At 45.9% G+C, this 17759-nt stretch overlaps 3 gene segments (V, D, J or C); all 3 read right to left on the reverse strand.

The window, feature by feature from the left end:
- Positions 1 to 9063, reverse strand: part of LOC102505942 — a 78584-nt gene extending 69521 nt beyond the window's left edge. Inside the window, 1 exon segment of the V gene segment in view lies at positions 8944 to 9063. Within this exon segment, the coding sequence occupies positions 8944 to 9019 (76 nt within the window).
- The window catches only part of LOC102508908, a 226113-nt gene that overhangs the window by 160067 nt on the left and 48287 nt on the right, over positions 1 to 17759 (reverse strand). Inside the window, 1 exon segment of the C gene segment in view lies at positions 2683 to 2693. Coding sequence covers positions 2683 to 2693 — 11 coding nt within the window.
- LOC102504046 overlaps positions 1 to 17759 on the reverse strand; it is a 148906-nt gene that overhangs the window by 110420 nt on the left and 20727 nt on the right.

The following is a 17759-nucleotide window of genomic DNA, read 5'->3' on the forward strand; positions in this document are numbered from 1 at the left end:
GGCTGTTATGAAGAGTTGCTGGAGTCCTCAAACTTGCTTTTCTTGAAATCAAGTCAGACAAATACATAAAATCTCCAAGTCTGCATGGAACGCCGACTTCCCTCATTATTATGCACCTTTGAATTATGCCTGGGAGCCTTACATCTTCTGTTGTAAACTATGGTCATACGATTAACTGAGGCAAACAGGGACTAAGCGAAGAAAACTGGGCCTCTGAAGCCTCGGGCTCCCCTTCCCTGGCCTGTGTGTCTCAGGTTCCCCTCCAGCACCAATTCCTCCCTCTCCTCTTACTCCTGCACCTCCGCTGTTCCCTCAGGTCTTCCACAGTCAGTGTCTCAGCCAACTTCCCGCTTCCTCTGAAATTCTCCCCATATTCATTCCTCCAACTTGTCAGGTCTTGTTATCTTAATCTTCATCCTTATGAGGACCCAGAGGGCCATCTCCTCATTTCTTTTTTTTTTTTTCCTCGGGACTAAACCTGAACTGTAGTCAAAGATTTTCCAAACCAACGTTGCTCACAGAGAAATTTAATGTGGCCCCTCAGACTGTTCAGCACGGCTTCTCTGACTTACATCGTCCTGTTCCTGCAGGTATTGTTGAAGTCATGCCTAGCACTTTTGTAAACCGCTTGCTGGGAGAATCCTAAAAGGTGTTCAGAATTTCAGCCAGGAGAAGAGTCCACTAACTTGTTATATAGAAATTCTCTAGCAGCAACTAGGCAAATTCATTGGGCAATTCCTGAGACATTCTCAACTCTTTTATTTGGAATAAAAATTCAGTTTTCCCATGAAAATCTGTTGAATCTGTTCATGTTTATTTCAATCAACTGCAAATAATTTTAGAAGAAAATTGCTGTTTTGCTTCATATGTTTATTCCACCTGGGCCGCTTTTAAACCTAGTTTACAAATAAGCTGACACAGGACATGTCAACTGTAGGGAAGAAGTGCAGGATGGAATGGGAAACCGTGTCCACCTCTTATTTTCTTAATGTGGCAAACCACCTCTGTCACAGTGTAGGTGAGACACCTAGAAGGACACATGCTAAGATTCCTAAACTGCATTTACAGCGAATGAAGGCCCCAGAAAAACCCAATTCCCTCCTGGTTCTGCTTTTATTGTCAAGATCCAGGACTTTGAAAAAGAGACTCTTATAAATGCATGCGCTTCAGGCACTGTCAGCCCTCTGAGCAGCCCTCCCATCATCCTCCTAGTCCCCAGTGGCTCTGAGGAAAGACATGGAGTCTCCCCAGTCCCTTCTCTTAAGCGAACTTTCTCCAGGTTAATGGTGAGGTTCCTTCCATCCTAACGGTCATGGAGCCGCACCCTCCCTGCTCAGCTGAATGACTGAGAGCAGCCCAGGCTCAGGGAACTAGAGCAGTTCCCACAGTGGGGACCTGTGACGAGCCACGACACGTCTGTGCCCTGAGCCTCCTCTTATATTTAGGCCCTTCGAGAGATGCACACAGTTTATGCATTCATTTCTCCACCTTTGTCCATTTTACGGTTAAGACTGTTCAGTGAAATATTATGGTAGAATTACTGTATCTCCAAAGAGAGAAGTAATTCTAGAACTTGATAGAATACATTAAATTAAATGAAATGAAAGCATTTTTATTCGTTCTGTCTCTGATGGTACTAACGCAAGTTCTGGAAGAATTGATTTTTTTCTCCCATCGAATCAGCTATCACCTTCCATGTTTCGAAGCCTCACGCTGGTATTTGCAAAATTCACAGTGCACCTTCCTTCAGGGTTCAAATATATTCCATAAACATCTACCTAGGATTAATCAATCTCCTACAAGTAAAGAAATCCTTCAAGCCATAGAGCCCAAAAGAGAATGTTGCAAGGCTCAATGCCTCATCACTCCTTGAACTTGTACCTGTGGTTCCTCGGTTTCCTGAGGAGACAACCTCAGGGCTGGGAGTGGAGCCGTGTCAGCCCCTAGGGGCAGGAAACTGCACAGTAAACACAGCAGCACTGTGTTGTCACGAACCCTCACACAACACTAACAGCCACCCCGTGTTCCTGAATTCTTTACTGTAATTGATTAGTGAACTACATTCTTTATTATTCCAGTTGCTAGAACTGGCCAGTCCCTTTTTGCCTTCAATGGGGAGAATTAAACTTACTGGGTCATTACTCTTCCAGGAATTCGTTTGTTCCGAAAATGACAGGCCATTCAAGAAACAAGCACCACACGGAGGGTTGGAGTACTCAGATCTATTACGCCTGCGGGCTCAGAGGTGCTTCTGCTCCGAAAATCTGAGCACCTTCAAGATGTGCACATGAGGTTTTATAGGGTAAAGTACAAGCTTGGGGTATTTGGCCAATAGGCATGGAACAGCTTTAGCAGCATTATCATCACAAAAGTGGAGCAGGGAGGCAGCAAACAAACATTCCAAAGCCACATATGTATCTTTGAAAATCCAGCTGGCCAGCAAAAAAACATAAACAGCAAAGCAATGTTGATAAACTTAGATTTACAAGTTAGTCCAGCAGAACTCAGATCAGTATTCCAATACTTAGACCTGTGAGTTATCTTGTTAGACCAGCCCAGCTTTTCCTTCCCATATTGAGAGCCCCTCTAATTCTGGGTAAGCCTGGAGGCTGTTCTGGATGATGTAACATCTTTTGGAAGTTCTAGTTTGTGGATAATGTGTTTCCCTTATCTCCTTCTCAATCCTCCTTGAAGGAAGACATCTACTACTTGCTACAGTTTTTATTCTTAAAGGGGCAATCGTTTTCTTGAGGAAAACTGCAGTTTACCCAAATGCAGACTCAATGTTTAGGATACCTGACATGAGAACCAGGGCTCCACTTACATCCAGATGTACTTCCACGCAGATGGGCTCCATCGGGTCCTGGCTGATCAACACCCTGATCTACGGGCTAAATGTGAGACTCTCCCAGCTACCTGGACACTGCCGAGACCTGCGTCCAACTTTTGTTCATACGGCCGACCTCAGCATGATTCGCTCAACAGCAAAACCTGTACTGGAGCCTCTCGGCTCCCCAGCTTCACCACTGAAGTCCCTCATGATTGCTGAAAACTGATGGACCACTTTCCGCCTCCTGGTCGTCTCCAAGATTCTCCTCAGAAGCCGTCTTTTCACAGTACCTCTCAGGAGACAGAGATGCAAGCGTCACACCTTGCAACCTGGATAGCTTATCTACTGGGAAAGACACTTCCAGAAGAACTCCTCAACCTCAGCAGAAAGATCTCCAGCAGGTGCTGCTCACCAGCCCTTGTGCCACCAGTCTCCCGAGAGTGAGAACTTGGGTCCACGTGACACACATAAGAAGGCAGCTGGGCCCTGAACATTCCTGCTCATCTGGCGACCCGACTGTGGAGACTCTCAGAATTGAGGGCAACATCAGCTGAGACAGCTTCCCAAGGCATCTGTGCCAGACCTATTGGACAATTTCCTGCCGAGTCTCTGATGAGAATATAACATGTCAGGTGATCTCCAGCCTCCGGTCTTGATAACACAGGGACTTACGGTGAGAGAGCCTGCGCGCTCTCCCTCTCACTGCTCCATGTTGCTGGAATGTGGCCTCAATAGGAGCACTTTCCATCTGACATGAGACGTTTCACCCAGAGGAGTTCCTTCCTGGCGCTGACAGACAAAAACGTGAAAAAAACCCCAGAAATCCTAAGTCTTCATCAGTGATGTTTTCAGAGAAAGTTCTCAACCTTGATCAAACGGCAAAAGGCAAAATATAAAGGAAACCTCAGTTTAGTAAAATTGGGTGAGCAGAGGGGAGCTCTCATGCCCTTTGATGGCCTCAGAGCCCAGCTGGGGGAAGCAAGGCTTCCCCGTCTTTCCTGGGCAGGACTCTGCCAAGAGAAATGCACGGGCTCTGGTTCCCTAGGGCTCCCTCAGCCCCCTTCCCCCCTTGATGAAGGAGGCATCTCCTTTTACTGAAGATGAGCATGTGGCTCATCAGGTCTGCAGACGCCATACTGAAGCTGTTTACTGGTCCAAAGTAAGCCCACTTTTGTTATTGAAACAACTGCTCGTCTAATTGTGTTACATCAAAAAAGGCTAACTTCCCATGAGAATGTTGACTTTTATCTCCCTTATTTCCTTTCGATTTCCTTGTAAGTTACCGAGGAGGTCCCTGGGATAGACGTGAGCTCCCAACTGCCCAGACGTTCCTGGTCACATCCATGCTCAGAGGAGAGAAGGTGACCTCACCAGCCTGCAGGGGGTGAGGGGAGGTGAAGGGGTGCTGTGAGTCCTGAGGGGGAGGGGATGTGGGTGCTGGGGAAGGTCTAGTGATTTCTGTCAGGGTGGGTCACAGTGGGGCAGGGATACAAGAGCAAGTGTGTTGGATATACTGATACGGTTTTAAGAATTACAAGCAGTGTTACTTACAGTTGTAAAACAAGTAACAATTTGCTACTTGTCTCATATGTGAAACATTTATTAATATTGTAACAAATTATTGTTCTGAGGTAAAATCCTCAGTTATTCCAGATACAAAGGCAGGAAATTTTAAATGTTGCAAGAATCCAGTCCAGCCTGGGCTCTGCCGGGGCTTCTGCCGACTCAGGCTCAGAAAAGACAGCTCTGACATCCAGGTCCCATAATCCATGCGAACCACGAGCCCCTCCCAAGTCCTGGGGTGTGGTCTGGTGCCCCCTTGTCTTGTATGTTCATGCTCGGGTCCCTCCTGCCCACAGAGCAGGAACGTTGTGTGAAGAGAGTGTAATGTGGACTCTGAGTGCACTGAAGACCAAAGTCTGGTGTCTGCCTTTCCACTAAGTGAGAATAATTTACACAAAGCAAATGTAGACTCTGTATATCAACAATGATATAAATTTGACAACATATAAATATTTTATCTTAGTTTTTCACCATTATTGGTATTTGAGTCTAGTTTCCTTTTGTGGGAGCTGCCGTGTGCTGTGTGGGATGCACGGCCACATTGATGGACTCTGCCCACTAGGGAACCAGGCACCTGCATCCCAACCCACATGTGATGGCCCACTCTGTCTCAGACATTTCTAAATGTCCTCTGGGGGACAAAATGACTCCAGTGTCACACAGACATCATTTTCCAAATATGCAACATTCTTCATGCTATGCTTGTGAAAGGCACTGCAGGAAACAGGACTCAGGACACTCTCGAGGATGAAATGGCTGGAAATACATTGGAAGGTGGAGGGCAGACTCGAGGATGCACAGAAGAATAATTTGTGTCATTTAACATCTGTATATTTGACAATGAAAAAGAATAGCTAGTGAATAAATATCAAATAAAGTTCCCATGGAGAGATATTTCTGTGTGTATGTTCCTAATTTAGATGAGGAATGAAACACAGACAAGCCTGAATCCATGAAAAAGGCCCAAGTTCAGATCAGGAAGTTTCCCTGGAAACATTATGGATCGGCTTCCAGGGGAGACGGTGAACCAGTGGAGAATCCACTGTGTCTGGGAGGAAACCCGTCCAAGGCTACTTCTGCACCTGCTGTGAAATGGGTCCTCTGGTTTCCTCATGGCACTGGGTGCCCCCGGGTGACCTGAGCCCTCCATGTAGGGATGGTTGTGTCTGGGTCACCCTGATGTCCCCTCACTCACTCTCCTTCCTGTGACAATAGCACACGGCTGTGTCCTCAGGGACCCCAGAGATGAGCTGCAGGGACACATGGCCTTCAATGTGTCTCTGGAGATGGGGGGGAATTTTTGGAGAGGCAGGGTGTATGCTGTCCAGCACCCAGACCCAAGCACCACAGGCTCTGCTGGGCTTTCCCTGGGGGAGGATGGACTCAGACCCACCAGGAGGCAATGTGTGTGGTGGAGAGTGGGGTTTATGTTCTTGTCAGCTAAGAGTTTGGCCCTCAGAAGATGATGTCAGTGAAGAGGAGACACCGGCCCTGGGTGGCAGAGGTGCTGTGATGGCCCTGAGTCCTGCATGTGGTTCTCATGCACGTGGGGTCGTGTTTCCGCACGAACATGGAGGGTCAGGTCAGGCCCTGTCTCTGGGCTTGGGAGGCGGTTCTGGCTGACAGCCAGGGTGGACACCGCTTCTGCTCACTGACCACAGCTGCTCTCCTCCCAGAGCAGGGATTTCAGTCCAAGGAGAGTCAGAGGGCAGGGGAGTGACCGTCAGCAGAGCATGACCTACTTTCCCTCCCAGTGTTTCATGTGAAAACGTCCTGAAGTCATGCCTGATACTAACAACTGGAGTGGGCATCTCCCACGCTCCTCCTCTCGTGCCCCCCAGCCCCCCGGTCCCCTCTGCTCCCTGCTCACCTGCTCGGCATCTCTGCTCTGACTCTCAGCTGCTTGTTAAACAAAAGCTGTGCTCTTTCCTGGACGTCACACCAAAGTTTTTACACATTTTCTGCCACCGTGTTGGCATTTATTACAAATTAGTGAACTCAGTTCAACTGCACATGTTCTGTTATTTTCTTAATCTCCTCCTCAATGCTTCACCTCACATCCTCTGTCTACAGTGTGTTCCTCAGACCCCGCTTAGAAATCATGAACAGACTTTAAGACGTCCATTCCTTGCTGCTCTGAGATTTGGTTGGTTCTCGATTTGAGTACATTTTATATCGTTATTTCCAAATTATACCAAAACTGATAGATATTGGACATTAATATGTTCAGGATCATTCTACCCACTCCTGTGAGGCCAAAACCATTTTTCAGTAGAAGTTCATGTGACTCTTGGAGATGATCATAGGACATATGTGCAGAAAAGATGATTTTTCCTTTGCAGTGCGACACTTACTTTCCCACATATGCCTGAAAGACTCATCATTTGTGTATTACTTGGGTAGAGATTCCATTACAGAATAACAGACTGGGCAGCTCAAACAGCAGAAATGCATTTCTCTCAGATCTGGAGGCCGGAAGTCCAAGATCAAGGTGCCCAGAGGTTTGGGTTCTTCTGAGGCCTTTCTCCTTTGCCTGCAGGGGCCCCGTCCTCACTGAGCCTCAGATGGACTTTTCTCCCGTGTCTGTGCATCCATGACGCTTCTTTGCATCTGTTGTCTTCTTCTGAAAAGTGGCAGTGTCACCAAAAGGAGGAATGAACAGAGGTTTTCATGTTCTTCGGATTTATTTTCCGGCTCTCAGAGAAGCGTGTCAGTGAAGATAAGAACACTGACTCTGAAGCTGACACTGACCATTTGACCACACATCACTGAAGTTCCTTGAAATGCTTTCCTCAATTAGTTCTGGACCTGCGGTTTTCTGTGTCCATCTTTGCATGTCCCAGGTTTATCAAGAAACCTGCTGAGTCATGTTAGTGAGAATCCTCACCTGGAACTCTGATCACCCTCAATATGTGATCCAATTAACTACACCTATCATCCCCCAGGGAATATTTAAGCACCCCGTCCTCCTGTACCACGAATCCTCTGGAGACAGTCTGTCCAGTGTCCCCCGAACTTGAAATCTCCTCACAGTAATTTTCCACCCGGTCAGCATCACCACCTTCTTGACCATAAACCTCCATTTATCATCTGAATTTGAAACTGAACCAGGTAACCCAAACTGCCACAAATACCCAAAGTGAGATTTGCATTCCTTTATTGAAATAAAATTTATGCCAAAATTTTATTATCAAGCTCACAGCCCCCATCAGTTTAATTCATGCCTGAATGGAGCTTGTCTGTTCAAAATACTCTCTCCTTAAGTCAGCTCACAGCACTTTGTGCTCAGGGACACTGGACTGCACTACAGGACAACACGTGGGCCAAATTAAACAGGAAAATTTTCTACATATACCAGAAAGTGTCAAAAACATGGCACTAACTGGACCTGGAAGGAGACTCATTTACGTGATGGGAGTTGAAACAAGAGGGCAGAGCATCACCCTGACCAACCTCACATGGGAATGTTAGTGTGTTGGAGATTCAAAGTGCTGCCCACATTGTAAATGTCCAGGAGTTCAGAAAATGCAACATTTTTCATTTTCTGCTAGAAGTAAATTTTGCCCAGATGTGATCTGTAGACCCCGGACTCCGGACCCCGTGAGCAATGAAGATCCCTGCACACGCAGTCCTGGGCAGTGTGGAACTGGCATCTGTGACGTGCTTCCTGCTCACTGCAAACCCTGCGTGCCCTTTGACAGAAAGATGGAGGGTGTGCAGCCTCCTGCCCCGGGAGCAGAGACAAAGGTGAGCAACTGTTTGCATGTGTTTTCCCGGTGCCTGTGCCTTCTCAGGGTATTCGTCAGGTTTGAAAATTTCTGAGTCACCTTGAAAATTATACTAAATTTTAACATTGTTTGGAGCTTTTTTTCAGTTGTAAATATACATCCTGATTATGAATATTTTGTCAGAAAGCAACACATACCTCAACAATGAAAATTTAGAATCCAGTAGAGGGTCTGTAGTAGAGTTGAAGGGCGGGAAAGGAAACCAAGGATTCTAACTACAAACTCCTCCCACACCTCTGCACCTGCTCTGGGGCTCAGCCCTGCCCTTGGTGGGTCGTGAGCACCCCCTGGGGGCTGTGGTGCCCCAGGGAGCAAGGTTTTTGTCTGGGTTCACAATGACTTCCCCTCACTGTGTCTGTCTTACAGGAATACATGGCCGTGTCCTCAGGTTTCAGGCTGTTCATTTGCAGATACACCGTGTCCTTGGCTTTGTCTTTGGAGATGGTGAATCGGCCCTTCACGGAGTCTGCATAGCTTGTGGTACCATCAGTGCTAATAGATGAGACGAACTCGCGCTCCTTCCCTGGAGCCTGGCGGTACCAGTCCATGCCGCAGCTATTGGAGGTGAATCCAGGGGCTGTGCAGGAGAGTCTCAGAGACCCCCCAGCCTGCACTGAGCCTCCCCCAGACTCCTCCAGCTTTACCTGAGCCTGGACACCTGCAAACACAAAGACATCCTGGTCAGGAGACTTTCACATGTCCTCTGATTCCTTCACTCTCGACCACCCACATCCTCAGTAGCTCTTTTTCTCCATGAATTACCTTGTAGAAGAGCAGCCAGGACCACCCAGCTCAGCCCCAGCTCCATGGTGAGTCGTCTGAGTTCAGTCCTGATCATAGAATGGTAGCAGCTGGGAATCCCGGGGCTTGGGTTCCTCTCCCAGTGCTGCAGGGCGAGGGCCAGGTGGCTTTATGCTCAGAGGGAGGCCCTATTTGCATGTCATCTCACTATGTAGAAAGTCAGGGCCTTGCTGTCCTCATAGAAGGCCAGGCCCCTGATAGCTGTGAGTGTCTGTGGTCTGCTGGTGTTGACAGCATTTGGAAATATCATGTTTATTGTGTGAATATTCAGGGTAAACACTTAGAACCTGTAAATTTTACACGGAATATGTGATGTCGATGCCAGAGTTCCTTCCACGTTAGTGATGTACGCAGCCCCCAGACGGGTAGCGCATTTGTATTCTGTGCAGGGACACATGTTAGGTGAGAGTTTGTCCAGCATTTTCACCTGTGCTCCTCCTCTTGGTCATAACTGATCCAGAATCAACATCAAGAAACTTTTGGACCAGACCCCCTTCAGTGATGAGATCATGATGACTGACAGTTAGTGTGTTGACCAGTAATCAGTAAGCAGAGTTCATGAAGATTGTTTTCAACTGTCTCTGCATTTCAATGCATTTCTATCAGTAATAACATTCAAGATAATGTCTTTACTTGTGATGATGGTGCTGTAATGAATAATTATTACATACTTTGTAATTTTATTTTTATGCAAGTTACAAACTACCCAATGTGCTATAAATCTCACCTCAGTGTTGCATGTTGAAATCTACACATAGTGGGATAGAAAGGATATGTGATGAGAGAAATGTGACCAAGCCTCACCGTACCTGTGTTTGTCATCTCCAGGTGGCATGATAGCTGGGAGAAAGTCCAACTGGAACTCTTGGATCAACTGCAGAATCCCAGGTGTTAAACTTCAGAGTGTGAACTGCCAGATGTGAAGACTGAGGGCCATTCCCACCCTGATTCAGGCTCATCATTTCAAACTGCTTCTTGCACCAGAACCACTGCCCACACAGCTGTGCTGTCCTCTGACCACAGACCTGCAGCACCTGAAGGATTCTGGTCTAGACTCAGCCATACAGGTGAGGGTCTAAGCTGTCAGAAGTAGGGAATCACAACTAGGGGGAAGGTGGGTGATGAAACTTGCAGTGAGCCCTCAGCCGCTGGGAAGTTCTGTCAGGAGCCCAGGAACACTCAGGATGTGGGTTCAGAATCCAAGGCTTCATCCTGACTTCTCAGCACCACCCTCAGAAGGGCTGGGATGTACCGAGGTTCACACGTTTCTGAGAAAATTTATGTCAGAGTCCTGGGTATAGATTCCATTGATGATGGGGAAGACATTGATTTGAATAAATATTCCTATTAGATGTTTCTTTATAGAATTGGGTGATTTTCATAAAGAAAATTAGCTGATAGTGGCCAAATTCAGAAGGATGATGGAAGTCCACAAAGCCCTCATCACACACATAACCAGGGCTCCCGTCTGTGTGCAGGGACACGCACACACACATGCACAATCAGTGCACATGCACATATATGCAGGGACCCACACTTTTCTGTCGTATCTGCATCCAAACCCTCCTCTCTCCAAGATACTGTCTCTGACACACATAAGACATAATTCAGGGACAGGAAACTGCTGGCATCTGAGGAAACATGGAGGACCCGTATTTTCCAGTAATGAATGACTGACACTGTTTCATTGGATCCCATGACAAGGGATGCAATGCTGGGCTTAATTGTACCTCAGACGCCATCAGCACACGGACCTGCACTGAGCTCTGGGTTTAGTCCTTGTTTCCACTTTACAGCATGTGTGAAGGCCCCACGTGCACCTGGACAGAGTGTTTTCAGTGAACGTGAGCTTTAATTTCACCTAGAGACACACCTCCTATTGTAATGGCTGGTTTTCTTGTGAGTTGGTCCTAAACTTTGTATGAAAGTCGCTGTTTTCCACAGAGGGGGCTCCAATATTTTTGTCCCATCAGCAGAATTTTGGTTTGTTTGTATATTCTCTTTATATTAGAAAATTATCATATTCTTTATTCCTTATTCTTCAGACATGAGGAAAGATCTGGATAACACAGTCTCACCTGCATGTTGCTCCTTGTTCAAAACATCTCAACATGCTGAGAACAACATAATTGCTCTCTGGAGTCAGAGATAAGCCACAGTCTGTTTTCGGCTCCATCTCCAGGCTTAAATATAAAAACCTGCATAATTCAGATTTCATGTGGAGTTTCCTTTCAATGAGTGTCTTTAATAAGTGAAGTCATTTTTTGTCATCCACATGATTCACTTTTATTTCACCATGAAGTTGAACTCATAAGCCCAGCATTGCCTGACTAGGGTATCCTGGCTTCTAAAACAAAACTGATCCAATCTCACAAACTGGGAAAAATAACAATAATACTGAATACACAGAAGCCTCAGTTAAATAGAGATTGGTGATTGCATGGTGGGCTCTCATGTCCTACCAGAACAGCAGATTCCAGCTGTGAGAAGCAGAAAGACGCCCTGTTCCCTCCTGGCAAGGACTCAGGCAGTGAGGGGTGGTCACAGCTCAGCCGGTGAGAATCCCTGGGTGCCTTGTTCACTACAGCCCCTCCTGCAACATACATTCCCGTCTGCAAAATAGTTCTTATCCCTGTGTATGCTAGGAGCTGCAGGTGGCTCTCTGTGATTCCAGGCCCTGAATGAAAATCATTCTTGATTCCAGATGAAAACATTTCTTTTTGCTAGAAACATAAGTGGCCATTTCCTTGTTTCAGGTCAACATTTCCATGGCCCTTATGGAATGAGACAAGACCCCATATGACTGTGGGGCTGCTGAGCAAACAGGTGTGGGACCCACACTGGGCCCATAGCTGCGCCCTGTGATTCTCAACTACAATGGAGTTTGAGTCTAAATCATTCTCCTGGATCCCAGCTTCCACATCTGTGCAGGCTTTGTCTGAGAACTGCTTAAGATTTACCCTTCCGACATAAGTTCTTAAATTTTATACAATTACTTATTTGGCATTTAGACTGAGTTTGAAATCAGGTTGTTCCAGCTGGAAGTGGCCAGCCTTCCTCCTACTCCTTGGAAATAAGGGCAGATCTACTGAGCCTGTGCTGAGCATCCTTCATCCTGGCTCCTTCAGAACCAGACTGATCCCTTAGACCTGACTGCTGTTAGCCCTGCTGGATATTTGCGCTATTTGAGCTGTTTGACCCTTTATGCTGCTTGGAAATTATTCCTTTTTTCTCCAGAAATCAGCTTGAGAAATGGGGTCCAAGTTATCTAACTGCTTTGAGGTCACTTCTGCAGTAGGAACCACAGCTGAGTTTTTGTTTTAATCCCAGAGACCTCCCTTGTGGAAATTTGTAGTGAGATGGACAGACCTGGCGAAAAGCGATTCATTCTTCCATTAAATACACATGTCAACGGCCATTATGGGGGACTTTAGAAAAACTCAAACTTACTTTTCTTGAAACCAAGCTGGAGAACTATGAAACATCTTCAAAATTTAATGGAACACCTGTTTCCCTCATTATTCTGTGCCTTAGAAACACGTTTAGGAACCTTAAGTTACCTGTTCTAAGACGTGATCATAAGATTAACTGAAGCAAACACAGACTAAGGGAAGAAAACTGGGCCTCTGAAGCCTCGGGCTCCCCTTCCCTGGCCTGTGTGTCTCAGGCTTCCCCTCCAGCACCAATTCCTCCCTCTCCTCTTACTCCTGCACCTCCGCTGTTCCCTCAGGTCTTCCACAGTCAGTGTCTCCTCGAACTTCGCACTTCCTCTGAAATTCTCCCCACGCACTTTTCCTCCAACTTCTCAGAACTTGTTCCTCTGAAGTTAATTCCTCTGAGGACCCAGAGGGTAATCTCACAATTACTTTCTTTCCTGGACGAAAGTAAAGTGCAAACCATATACAAAGATTTCTCCAAAGCAACCAAAGATCCTCGCTGAGGAATTTAACGGGGTCCCTCAGACTCATCGGACCGGCTTCTGTGACTTCCATCATCCAGTTCCTGTGGTTATTGTGCAGGTCAGGCCTGGCGTTGGGGTAACTTGCTTCTGGGAGAATCCTGAAAGGTGTTTAGATTTGTGACCAGGAGAAGCGTCCAGTAAGTTATTATACAAAAAGGCTCTAGTATTATTTAGGCAAATTCACTGGGCAATTCCTGAGACATTTTCAAGACTGTTATTTGGAATCAAAATCCAGGTTTCCCATAAAAATCGGTTGAATATGTCCATGTTTATCACAAACAACTTCAGATACTTTTAAAAGAAAGTTATGTTCCTGCTCCTGAAGTTTATTCCACTTAGGTACCTTTTAAATGTGTGTCTATTAATAAGCTGAGGCAGGACATTTCTTTTGTAGTGAGGAGTTTCAAGCTGGAATGCAAATCTGTACCCTGTCCAGACCCAGATTTACTTACCCTTGAAAACCACCTGTCTCACACTGAAGATGAGTCTCCCAAAGGGATGAATCTTACATTATTAAACTTGAATTCCAGCAACTGAGGGCTTCTAAACAAAATCAAAACCCTCCTTCTCTCTGCTATTATTGACAAGACACAGGACATTGGGAAATAGGTTGTTACAAGTGTGTGCACTTCAGGCACCATCAGCCCTCTGACCAGCCTTCCCAGCATCCTCCTGATCCCCAGTGACTGGCTCTGAGGGAATAGCTGGGCTCTCCCCAGTCCTTTCTCTCAATAGGCGTGGACACACATTTCTCAGATTGGGGATGAGTCTCCCCCAGTCATACTGGGCACTGGAGCCAGACTCTCCCTGCTTAGCTGAGCTACTGAAGGCAGCCCAGTCTCAGGGAACTAAAGCAGTTCACACACTGGGGACCTGTGATGAGCCTCAAGGGGTCTCTGCCTCTGGACCTCCCACTTTTATTTAGGCCTTGTGAGAGATGCACACCTTTTACTCCTTAGTAACCCCTCCCCTATCCATTTATTGAATGAGACTTCACAGTGAAGCATCCTGCTACAGTTTCTGTCTCCCCAAAGGGGGAAATGATTCTGGCATCTGAGAGCAGCCATCAGAGTATGTATGAAATTGATTAAGTGGCCTTAAGACATCATTGATTTGTTTTGTCTCTGACGATACTACAGCCAATTGTACAAGCAGCGACCATTTTTCCTACTGAGTTAGCTACCACCTGTTTTTGGGTAAAATGTCCAAATGATTTTGGGAAACTCACAGTGCAGCCTCCTTCAAGATTCAAACAGAATTTAACACCTTCCCATGATTAATCAGTGCCCTACAAGAAAGGAAACCCTTCAGGCTATGAAGCCCAGAAGAGCAGACTCCAAGGCTGAAGCCTTCATTGGCCCTTGTAGGCGTTTCTGAGATACTCTCATTTTCCTGGAGAGAAAACCCCAGTGCCAAGAGGGGTGTGATGTGTAGGACCTCAGATCAGCAGACTGCATTGAAATATGGCTGAGCAATACTTCATCATGTACGTGTTCCACGTGTACTTTAAATAGGGTAAAATAATGCCATTGGCAGCAACACAGATGGAGATAAACACAATCATATTAACTGAGTTAAGCCAGATAGGAAAACAGTTATCCTATGATGTGGAATTAAAAAAAATGCAAAAACCATACTTAAAAGACAAAAGTAGACTCATGGACCAGAAAACAAACTATGTTCACCAAAGTGCAAAGGGCAGGGGAGGGATAAATTAACATTTTGGGATTAACAGGTACACATTACCATACGTAACACAGATATAAAACAAAGAGCTACTTTATAGTGCAGGGAACTGTGTTCTACGTTTTGTAACAACACATATGGAAAGAAATCTGTGAAAATATACCTACGTGTGTGCAGAACTGCATATGTCTGCTATGCACGAATAACTAACATTGGAAATGAACCATGTGTCAATAAAAAGCAAAATAATTGAAAAGGTAATAACAATAATAACTGCATTTTACCCTTTATCAACCTGTCATCCCTAACACTTCTGTGGTGCTAACATCCACTCCCACTGGCAGTGAAGCCTTTACTGTAACTTGTGTCCACTGTGCACTGGTTACTATTCCAGCCAATGGAGGTAGCCGTTACCTTTTAGCCTTCAGTGGGAAGAGAAAAGCTCACCAGGACATTAGTGCTTCAAGGATTTGTTGAGAGTCCTTCTCATTTCTGGAGACACCGGAAGGCTGGTCTGGATGACGCAAAGTTTCTAGTGTTTCTGCTTGGCTGCAATATGTGGATAATTTGCTTCCTTGCTCTACTTCTCTAACATTCTTACAGGAAGACAACAACTACTCACTACAAACTTTCAGCCTCTAAGGGACTAAAGTTGGCTACAGAAAATGTGCAGTTTCCCTGCATCATATTTGATGTCTAGGGCATCTGACGTCAGAACAAGCCTCTACTTACATGCATGGTGTCTTTACGTTTCCTAAATGCAACACTAATTGCCAAATATGAGGGATTTTGGAAGGCTAGCTGATTACTGTTGAGATGGATTCCACACATCTCTCTCAAGGTAAACCTACATGAAGTTTTGACAACACTGGCAATCCCGACTACATTTTAAGGGAGGAACCAGAAGACACAGATTCAAGTCATTAAAGGAGCGTTTGAAGAGCCCATCCTTCTGTGGGCAACCTGATTACCAGACCCCTTTCTTCTTTTTGTATAAAAGCAAGGGGCTGTCTGGGGTGTTGACCAAAACCACAGGGGCCTCCGCAGACCTCTAGGGTTTTACAGCCGTGAGCCGGATGCTGTGGCACAGGGAGATTCCCACTGCCATGGGGTCCGCACGGCCTCTGCCCCTTTGTTCAGGTCCACGCATCACAGTCAACATGTCTCAGTCAGCTGCCTCCCCTCCTAAGATGCACTTTTGTTCCCTGCTCCTCACAGAGCTGTGCTATGTTGTCTCAACCTCAGCACATCCACGCTTCTCCCCTCCGTCAGCAATGAAGTCCCTCGTGACTGCGTCACACCGAGTGACCACCTCCTGAGTCCTGATCACCTACGAGAAGCCCCTCTAAGCAGCCTTTTCACAGTGGCTCTCAGGCAGGAGGACTGCAGCTTCCACCTTGGAACCTGGGAACTTCATGTCTGAGCCCAACAGGGAGAAGCAAGGCCTCCTCTTCTTTCCTGGTAAGGACTCAGCCAATGAAAACCCATGGACTCCTGTTCAGAGGAGCCCTCTTGCCTCCCCCTTCATTCTGTAGAAGAGTCATGTCTCTGTTTTCACTGGGGACTTGCTTGTGGCTCACCAGGACGGCAGACCCCAGACCGTAATTCTCTGTTGGTTCCAAATAAACCCATTTTTGCCTTTGAAATAACTTTCAGTCTGTTGTATGTGAAAACCGTTTACTTCTTTTTTTATATATATAAACTATTTTTATTGAGTTATAGTCATTTTGCAATGTAGTGTCAAATTTCAGTGTAGAGCACAATTTTTCAGGTATACATGAACATATATATATATTCATTGTCACATTCTCTTTTGCTGTGAGCCTCATTAACTTCTGAGACACTTTTATTCAATTTATTTATCTTTTATTTCCTATAATTTTGTGAGCTAGTCACTGGGATGCACATGTGGTCCTACGTTCACAGACATTCCTAGCAGCAGCCCTGTGTAGGAGACAGCAGGGGGCCATGTCTAGCCTGCAGGAGGTGAGGGGAGGTGCAGACTAGCTGTGAGCCCCTGGGGGAGGGGGTGGGCATGCTGGTGAAGGCCTGGCTGTTTCTGACACAATGTGTCTGTGATACAAATGGCATGTTTGGAGACATATGAGGAATTGAATGTTTTGAATTCAATTTAGTTTATATATAAAACAAATGACAATTTGTTATGTATTTCTCCTGTTAATATCAGTTAATATTGAGATAAAGTATTGTTTAAAAGTGAAAACCTGAAATAGTTAATATAGGTAGGGTTTTGGTGAATACTATGACAACCAGGTCTAGCCTTGGCCCTGTCTTGTCTTCTGGGGACTCAGGTGAAGCAGAGACACGGCCCCTCCCCAGTGCTGGCTCTCTGCTCCACTGTCCCCTTCACTTGCAGGTCTGTGCTCAGGACCCTCCGGCCCACAACCAGCACACAGGGGTGAAGAGGCTGTATTGGTGCCTCTGAATGAACTGAAGGCCCAAGTCTGGTGTCTGTTTCTCTTCCTTTTTCACTTAGTGAGAGTAATTATAATGTAGGAAATTTACTTTCTGCATGTCAGCAGTGGTATTAATTTGACCAGATATAGAGATTTTATCACAGTTTTTTTTTAATATTATGGCTATTTGAGGCTAGTTTCCTGTTGTGGGAGCTGCCATGTGCAGTGTGGGATGCACGGCCACATGCAGGGACTCTGCCCACTAGGGAACTGGGTACCTGCAGGCCACCCCACATGTGACAGCCCAAAGTGTCTCCAGACATTTCCAAGTGCCCTCTGGGGGACAGAATGACTCCAGTGTCACACGGACATCAATTTCCATATACACAACATTCCTCATGCTATGCTTGAGAAAGGCACTGCAGGAAACAGTACTGGGGACACTGTTGAGGATGAAATGCCTGGAAATACATCAAGGGTGGAGTGCAGAGTCAAGGATGCCCAGAAGAATCATTTGTGTCATTAAGCATCTGTAAAGTTGACAACTACAATTGTAGTTAGTGAATAAATATCAAATAAAGGTCCCATGGAGAAATATTTCTGTGAGTCTGTTCCTAAGTTAGATGAGGAATAAAACACAGACAAGCCTGACTCCATGAAAAAGGCTCAAGTTCAGATTAGGAAGTTTCCCTGGAAACATTATGAGTGGGCTT

This window comes from Camelus ferus, chromosome 6 (genome assembly GCF_009834535.1).
Source record: "Camelus ferus isolate YT-003-E chromosome 6, BCGSAC_Cfer_1.0, whole genome shotgun sequence".
In the NCBI taxonomy this organism is placed as follows: Eukaryota; Metazoa; Chordata; class Mammalia; order Artiodactyla; family Camelidae; genus Camelus; species Camelus ferus.